At 35.4% G+C, this 9426-nt stretch overlaps 1 protein-coding gene across 1 annotated transcript in view; it reads right to left on the bottom strand.

Moving 5' to 3' along the window:
- Window positions 1-9426, bottom strand: part of LOC106871565 (F-box/WD repeat-containing protein sel-10) — a 160670-nt gene that overhangs the window by 100260 nt on the left and 50984 nt on the right. Inside the window, exon 4 of the mRNA XM_014918071.2 lies at window positions 5094-5192. Within this exon, the coding sequence (XP_014773557.1) occupies window positions 5094-5192 (99 nt within the window). The remainder of the gene's footprint in view (window positions 1-5093; window positions 5193-9426) is intronic.

The following is a 9426-nucleotide window of genomic DNA, read 5'->3' as shown; positions in this document are numbered from 1 at the left end:
AAACACAGACACACAAACACACACACACACACACACACACACACACACACATACACACATATATATATATATATAAGTATATATATGACGGGCTTCTTTCAGTTTCCGTCTACCAAATCCACTCACAAGGCTTTGGTCGGCCCGAGGCTATAGTAGAAGACACTTGTGCAAGGTGCCACGCAGTGGGACTGAACCCGGAACCATGTGGTTTGTAAGCAAGCTACTTACCACACAGCCACTCCTGCGCCCACACACACACATATATTAACGGAAGTGACAAGTTCAAAAGAACATTGGCTGACCACTTAGAAGCCCTCGGGTAAAACAAAATATATTTTGTCTGACATACGGTTATCGATTAATATTTGTGCGCACGTGCGTGTGTGTACGTATGTATGTGTGTGTGCGCGCGTAGGTGTGAGTATGTGAGTGCGTAGATGTGTGTGTATGTGTGTGTGTTTGTGCGCGTATGTCTGTGTCTAAGCATATATATGTGTGTGTGTAGAAATACATACACGTAGACACATACACACATTTGCCCTTTTCCACTCATCGTTATATATTCTAGCATCATTAATTAAAAATTTAATTGAAAATAATAATACCTGAGGAAAAGACAATATCAGGGAATGACTCACATTATTATTTATTTGTTTTTTTCCTGAGGTAAGTATATTTTCTTTCTCAAAAATACATGTATACTGAGAAAAAAAAAATAATAATAATTATGAAAGAAAATATAAATTGACTCCCTCCGTTAATGAACTGATTGTATTTACGCCTCCAGACAAAATGACGAAAGCGCTGCCAGCAAGAACAGTCAGCAATATCAAGTACGCCACTTACTCTTCTTCACAGCTCTGTTTAAATTTGACAGAGAACAGATGTAGTCCGGTGAAAGAAGACATCGGTGGACTCAACAATGAACGGTAATCCTTCGTTATTGACTGATACATAGTCATACACGTTTAGCTCTTCTGTATTACGGTGGTCAGCTTCCGGTTTTATGTTTGAAACGAATTTGTCACGGAAGAATGTGTTGTAACATACGGATTTGGAGCTAAGCGATTTGACAGCTGGCCTTCCTCGAATGAAAAAAATGGCATTTCATTTATATATTGATTTGTGTCTGAAAATTTGTTTGAAGTGTTGCGATATGTGAGAACAATGGGGAGTTTTAATGAAACTTTATGCCAATACGAATGACGAATAAAACGGAATATAATATTGAGTTGCCAACAATTGACAGACAAAGATATAAAAATATCTAAACTTCCGCTTTTAGTATTCCAGTATTTCGGGTTATAAAAAAATGTAAAACTGGTAAACAATAAAATGATACGTAAAGCAATTTTCTATCAGAAGACAGATCGAACTGACTATGAACTAACTCCAAGAACTTATCTCATGCTACCTGAAAATGGTGCTGTTTTTTTTTTTGTTTTTTTTTCCAAAATATTGGATTATTAGAAACGGAATTTTAGAAATTTCTGCATCTTTGTCTGGCAGTTATTTGCAGCGCCATATTGTTCCGTTTTTTTCCCCTCATTCGCATTACCATAACATTTTTTTTTGTCTCTCAAGAGTGAAAAAGTATTTATCAGGCCTGTACTGGAGTTGGTTCAATCGATTATTCCTTTTTAACAAAACAGTCTTACCATAAGCGCAGGCATGTCTGGGTGGCTAAGACGCTCGCTTTGTAATCATACGGTCTCGAGTTTTAGTCCCATTCCGCGGCATTTTGGGGCAATTGTCTTCTACAATAGACTCGGGTTGACTTTTACTCTTTCCACCAGTTCAGTATTCTCATCTGAGAAACTCCCAACCAACACACTGACTCACAATATATATTGGACCTGTTTCTAATCTCTAAACCGAACACCATATCCTTGAGGCTCATTAACTATTAATTTCCATCCAATCCTCTTATATTTCGTGTTAATTACGTAACTAATCGGAGTTCACCCAGTTCTAATCTACCTTCAGTAGCAAATAAGCTTCATCACTGGTCCTCATGAGATAAGTATTTCATTTGCAACCTTTCTTCAGCTGTACAGAACAAGTTTATTACCGCCAGTATTTGGAGAAAGTCATCCGTCATAATGAAAGTAACATAAGCAATGCAAAGCTGTCAAACAACCACCAGAAAAATAACACTACCTTTTTGCTTCGTATGTCCCGAAAAGTCTTTCACACTCCAAACAACTGCTTGATCTTCCCACCCCTTAGAAAAGGGTGCATCATACTTCCTATTTACTGCTCTTTTTTCCAAAATTAATTTGTTGGTATCACTCCTACTTTGTGGGGGCCTATTTATGATGGTTCGACGTACTGGAAACCGTAGCGAAATCTACCTCAAATTGGTGGAGGACATATTGGATAATTTAACCCAATTGAATAACTTAATCATATAGCCAAGAAACTGACGGGATGTTGATCTATTGGAACATATTTGATCATATGTTTACTTGATTCGAGTTGCTCTGGAACTAAACTATAGCTGTATATTTTACTCTTTCAAACGGTACTCTAGCTACACGCACAGGCACCATGGACAGTATCCAATAAAAGACACCCTACTGATTTTCATTACTACTATATTCACTCTTTGCCCTCTCTGCTGCTACTACAATGGCCACTACTGCTCGGAGAAGGCTAGCATTCTTCCCTTCCCCTCAGATACTCACAACTTATTTACCTCCTCTCCTTTCGTCACCTACATCACTTTCACCGCTTCTCCTAAGCTCTACACTAACCACTACTCCAAGACCTTTCTTCTCAAAACACCAGTTTCTTTCGAAGTACATGTCTCTTCGTGCAACCTTCATCTTGTACTGTTCAAGAGCAACGTTATATGCATCAGTTTCGCTGGTCTCGAGAGACATGCAAAGGCCATAATCAAAGAATGTTCTTCCCAGATGAATCCAAAGATGTAAAGTAAAATAATTTCAATAAGGCGTTCGATATTGATGATATTATTATTTCATAATGAATTTATTACTTCTACGGATGAATGGTTATGGAAAATGTTTGATGTGATGTTAAGGGGTGCAGCGCACATTAATGAGGTAAGTGGAAATATAGGCACATTGATCAGGATTGACTGAGGTGATGTGCAATTAGTCAGTTTAGGAATAGCAGAGACAAAGAGAAGGAACTACATTAATGGCTTGTAACTGCACCGCCATAGTGTGTGAATCTTTGCCAATTGAGCAGCTGGCGTGATGTGTGTGCTCGTGTATACAACAATGCCGTCAATAGATATGGGAGTATTATTTTCACTTAACTTCGAAGAGAATCAGCAAATGATCAAAGATGATTTCTTTTCTGGTACAGAAGCCATACTTTTAAGATAGTTTTGGCAAACGTGTCGTAACATAAGTTTTCCTTCAATCCTTATCTCTTAATGATATCTATGATATTAGTTTCCTTTTTCAAGGTCCAAGGTCATATTGTTTTTAGCGGATCATAGATAGCTCGTTAGAACTTAAATGTATTACTGTGCAAACGAATGGATTTTCATTAGGAACCACTTAGCACACTTTGTGTATTGTGGATTTGCTGTCATTTAAAATGATTAACCGTAACATGCGATAGTATAGATGTCTCTTCTAGGGACTGCGATGCCTCTATAAGCACCAGTTAATTTTATCACAGTTATTCAAGAATAATAAAGACGGTCGCATTGGCTACAAAATGTGGACGTTCTGATAATTACTCATTGTGATTGAGTTCATCTGTTTCAGGAGTAAACTTGCACCTTTATCCAACCTTTTTAATTGCTGAATACAAATACCAGTTATATTCTATGAAATCTTACTTAAATATTTCACAAAGAGTGAAAGATTTATGAGAAGGAAAATGCTTATTAGCTGCTTTTCATGTAATACAACTTGAAAGGTTCCAAACAAGAGTTTCTCTACAGTTCTATATTTAAGAGATGAGGAATTATGTACATTATTTACATTATTTACATTATTTACATTCGACGGATATGTGTCCTCATCTTGTTTGTTGTTAATACAATGTTTCGGCTGACATACTCTCCAGCTTTCTTCAGGTGTCTTGGAGAAATTTCGAACCTAGGTTCTCATTCTTAAGGTATTTTTCGATGTTATTATTATTATTATTATTATTATTATTATTATTATTATTATTATTGTTATTGTTCAGGTCACTGCCTGGAATCGAACTCGGAATACTGGGGTTAGTAGCTCGCGCTCTTAACCACTACGCCATATGCCTGTGGGCGTATGGCATAGTGGTTCAGTGACATGAACAATAATAATAATAATAATAATAATAATAATAATAATAATAATAATAACATCGAAAAATACCTTAGGAATGAGAACCCAGGCTCGAAGTTTCCCAAGACAGCCGAAACGTTGTGTTAACAACAAACAAGATGAGGACAAATATCCGGCGAATGTAAATAAATAAGGGTTTCTCTTCTTTGTACAGAAATCATAGTGTTTCATGTAAGAATGAATTTTTTTTTTACAGGGTCGTACATTGTAAAAATTTGATAGCGACGTTCCAGATTCAGAATATTTCTATCGTATCATCTGTATGATCACTAATTTAAAAAAAACTACCGACCTCTTCCTACACAATCCACTACGTAACACATGAGTTGAAAATTTTTTTTTAGATCTCTAGGAGTGGCTGTGTGGTAAGTAGCTTGCTTACCAACCACATGGTTCCGGGTTCAGTCCCACTGCATGGCACCTTGGGCAAGTGTCTTCTACTATAGCCTCGGGCCGACCAAAGCCTTGTGAGTGGATTTGGTAGACGGAAACTGAAAGAAGCCCGTCGTATATATGTATAGATATAGGCGTGTATGTGTGTTTGTGTGTCTATGTTTGTCCCCCCACCATCGCTTGACAACCGATGCTAGTGTGTTTACGTCCCCGTAACTTAGCGGTTTGGCAAAAAGAAACCGATAGAATAAGTACTAGGCTTCCAAAGAATAAGTCCTGGGGTTGATTTGCTCGAATAAAGGCGGTGCTCCAGCATGGCCGCAGTCAAATGACTGAAACGAGTAAAAGAGTAAAAAAGAGAGAGTTTAAAAATAAGGAAGTCTTTTTTACCTGGCAAACAACAGCTAAGTCTTTTACTGTCAGAAACCTTAGAATTTTCCAAGCCAGACATTCCGGGAGTTCTCCTATAAAATCACGATATCGACGTTCCTGACGAAAAAGAAAAGAAAATATAAAATAATGTTAGCCATTAATGTTATTCCTCATTTAGTAAAGGATAGAAGCTGGATCTCTAAATTCTCGGTTTAATACTACTGCTTAGATTATCAATATATAGCGATTTTTAGCATTAAAAATGTGTAATAAAAGAGCAGGAACCCTCCAATCGATCCTGGTATGTTAAAGGTTTTTCTTTCAGCAAACAAAGAGATTTTTGTGTGATCGCTCGATCTGCTAGAAATAGCAGTCGTATCTGCTTCAAACTACACTTTAATGTCTTAATAAAGGTGAAACATTAAAATATTGTCCTAGATACACTATGGAAAACTAATGAGATGTTTGCAATTATTTACACATCTTTTAAGATACTAAATGTAAGGCCGGTAGTTAGCTGTATAAGACATGTTGTTCTGCTTGGGGATGAAACATATTCCTACGTGAGTGAAATACTTTATTGTAGAAGAAGGGAGAAATCATGAGGAGTTTGTCGATGGTAAAGGTAGGTCTGTAGCTCACTGTATGAAGTAAATGAGAAGAACACTGCCAAGACTGGTTGCTTTGTTGGACTTCAGACATCGAAAATATTTTTGCACTTATTGTCAGTAAGTTAGATGGAATGAAGAAGATGAATTTTCGAAGAATTATGTTGTGTCTAGTGAGCGATTGGCAGCAAAACGGATAACAGGAGTTCAGTCTTTTATTAATGGAAGCATTCACCAACAATTACAATTTATTAGTTGTCATCACAAACATAATGCACGTTTCCGTTGGTGAGTTTAATTCTAACATCATTTTTCTTTACATGATGACCCGGTTAACAGGTGTAATTCGAGAGAAAGGGGCTGCACATTCAGGTATCAATATATATGAAATTTGAAATTGTATGTAGAGATTTAATGAACTTTCTATAATCAAGAGATCTTGTCAAGCAATCTTGTACAATAGCATCACACAAAGGATAATAATTTCCTATATCTTCATTTTTCATATTCCATTTCAATAAATTACAAATGAAAAAAATAATTTCTCATCTACTGTATCCCTGAGGATAAAACAGCCAATATATGCAGCAATTCGAGTGCAAAAGGCTGCAACTAATTACAGTGAAACATTAATAACATTTTTTTTTTTTTGTTACTTACCAGCCTTATAAAAGAAAATAATAAAATTGATATATTTTTAGTTTCTGCCATTAATCAGAAAAGTTAATGGTTACTATTCATATCACGCAGAGCATGGAAAGTAGGGATCGTTAGTATGCATTTATGATATATTTTGTGCAGTTAGTAACATATGATGTGGGTACAATGTGAATCACATAGAGCTGAATCAATAGGGAACTAGGGGAATGGATGAAGAATCGTATTTAATCATTAGCACTGCGTTATTTCTGTAGGTAACACTTTTAGCATCCGAAAGTCAAGACATTTCACATTCAGTAGGTAAGATACTTAATCAATATTTAAGACACTAAATGGTTAAGAAACTTTACACTAACATTTAAGATAATTCATACTCGGTGGGAAAGACTTAACACTCAACAGTTAATACTCGTAACAATCATGTTACGAAAAGAGAATAGTTCTATCGGTGTAACTTACCTTACAGCTGCTGGTGCTGGAAATCAAGTTCTAGGGGGAAATATGATATCTATACAGAGTCTCTTGACTGAACCATTGTTCTTATCTAAACCATGTTGGTAAGAAATGAGAGTAGACTGGTCTCTTCTATGGGAGGTTAAAACATGTTTCGTCAAGGCAGTTTATACGGTTTATAGTATTTCCAACCTTACTGTTGATATGTGGATTTGTGGCACATATTTTGTAGCCATTTTCACAGGTGTATTTGTGAAAAGGGTAGGACTTATAGATAATCGATTTAATAGATTTACTGGTCTTATTATTTTTTTTTTATTTCTACAATCTTTATTCCAAGATTAAATTCTCGGAAGATTCTCTTAAATTTACTGGCTAATTCATGATTAAGTGTTGCATCTCTAAACAGTATACTAATCTATTATTATCAGACCATGTACTGGCCTGAACTGTAATATTATTATCTCTAACTTCTCTATTTCAAATCTTGTTACGTATAAAGGACATGTTCAATCTGCCTCAAATTTTAGAATGTTATTGAACCCTTTCTGTGTGCCTTTATTCACCCCGATGTTATGTGCCTGGTTGTACCCAGATAACTGTATTCTGAACATAAAATACTGAATGTACTTTCGCCTCGCTTGGATTTGATACATTGATGAAACATTCCCCACCACTCTTCAGAGGTTTGCTGAAAAATATGTTCATATTGGAAATTTCCAACATACCAATGTCTTTTTCTTCTGATTACAATAGGTTTGACTGGGATTTTCTTTATAATGCGGGTGGAATATGTCTGGTTTAGATGTTCCTTGATGGTTAACTGTTCTATCCTTAAATTGGGTTTCTACTATGGGTAATCAAATATTTTGGGATTCACTAGAGAAAACAATAGTGACATTTATACAACTGCTATTATTATTCATCGCTTAATCTTGAAACAAAAATTACTTAAATTTTACTAGTATATCGTTCTAACTAAATATCTGCCACGATTAAATTAAATGTATGATTTTTTTAAATGATTCTTATTCTTGTTTATCTTAACGGTGTTCCACCAAAATAATCTAAATAATCGTTTTTCCCATTGGTATAATTTAACTTATTCTTATGATGAAATTTTATTTGAAGTTGCGTCCGTAACTTAAATATTACTAGCATAAATAATATTTCCGAACAAGAACCGAAACTGATGGAGAACTTATACGTAATCCATATTGTTCACCGGCGATTGTATAGAGATTGTCGTGTATATTATTCTTTTGACCTCACTAGAGTACACACAGTGTCCTATTTTTCCAACATCTAACCTACCGATGTTTCTAAATGGTTTCCTTTCAGACATAAAGCAAATATTTTCCAATACGTTTTAATCGTAATGACAAGAATGACATTAATTCCTTATGGTTTTCTGCACGACACACTCTAGGGCTTTGGGGATTATAGGAAACTGTTAAGCTGAAATGCAATTTTTGTTATAGTTTAAGATAGAAGTCAACAGTTTTGATTTTCTATTTTTGTACAATCTGAGCCTTCTGGAGAGATTCGGAAAGGTTCCTGCAGCAGTTACTAAAACATCACGAAGGTTTTATCCGCTGAATCACTCAAAAGCACACATTCAAACGCACTCTAACGTTCACAGCAATACGTGTGTATGTGTGTATACAATTTTTTTCGATATCTTTTATCCTAGCACCAAGACAATACTTATACTATTCAAAATACCACTGCCATTTCCATACTTGGCTTAACTTCCGTTATAGAAGACCACGAGGAACTAATTGACATTATTTCCAGGAATGTGATGTATCGAATCTAAAGACCCTATCTTCTGGAACGTGACAATGCAAATAATAACGGGTTCTTTTCAAACTTTAAAAATAATGATTTTATTAAAATAATGATGATTGGTGTATATAGTAATAATAAAATAATAAAACAAATGTTTGAGTAAATAAAACAGGTGTGTAAATCAAATTAGTAATCTTCTCTTGATTTTGTTTAAAAAAAATACTCCGAATCAAGATCAGCTCTAATATAAGTGTAACATAAATGTATTGAATAGGGCGATAATTTTGTAAAGAAACGAATAGTTCATGCCCTTTACAATTCATTCTATAGTCCATCACTAATGGTGGATACGCGACATTAAAATAAGACAATGAAATATCTTTTTAATGTTTCAAGAGAAACTACGAGGGAATTGTCAAGTCCTTCCGGGAAGCACTAAAAGCTGGGGTTTTTTTTTTCTTTCGCTACTCTACCTACCTACCTACCTACCTACCTATGTTCATACATACATACATATATGGTGGCTGTTTCGTCATTCTTGAATGTAAGACGACGATACCGGTACGTCAAGCGATACCTGTGCATGATGCTATTTACAGTGAGGAGAGACTTTACACACGACTTATCCCATGCTCTCAACAGCGTTGACAGATGTCCCAAAAAGAAGAACTAGTTGACCAAACAGAAAAGATCTGAATACACTATCTTTGTATTGAGCCCTGTAATTTCGCTTCGGGTGAATCAGCAGAGATTTATGTGTGTGTGTGTGTGTGTGTGTGCATGTGAGTGAGTGTGTGTGTGTGTATATATATATATATATATAAATAAATATATATATA

The sequence above is a fragment of the Octopus bimaculoides genome, chromosome 2, assembly GCF_001194135.2.
Source record: "Octopus bimaculoides isolate UCB-OBI-ISO-001 chromosome 2, ASM119413v2, whole genome shotgun sequence".
NCBI classification, from domain to species: Eukaryota; Metazoa; Mollusca; class Cephalopoda; order Octopoda; family Octopodidae; genus Octopus; species Octopus bimaculoides.
The sequence above is the reverse complement of the archived record's forward strand: the minus strand, read 5'-3'. Positions and strand labels throughout refer to the sequence as shown.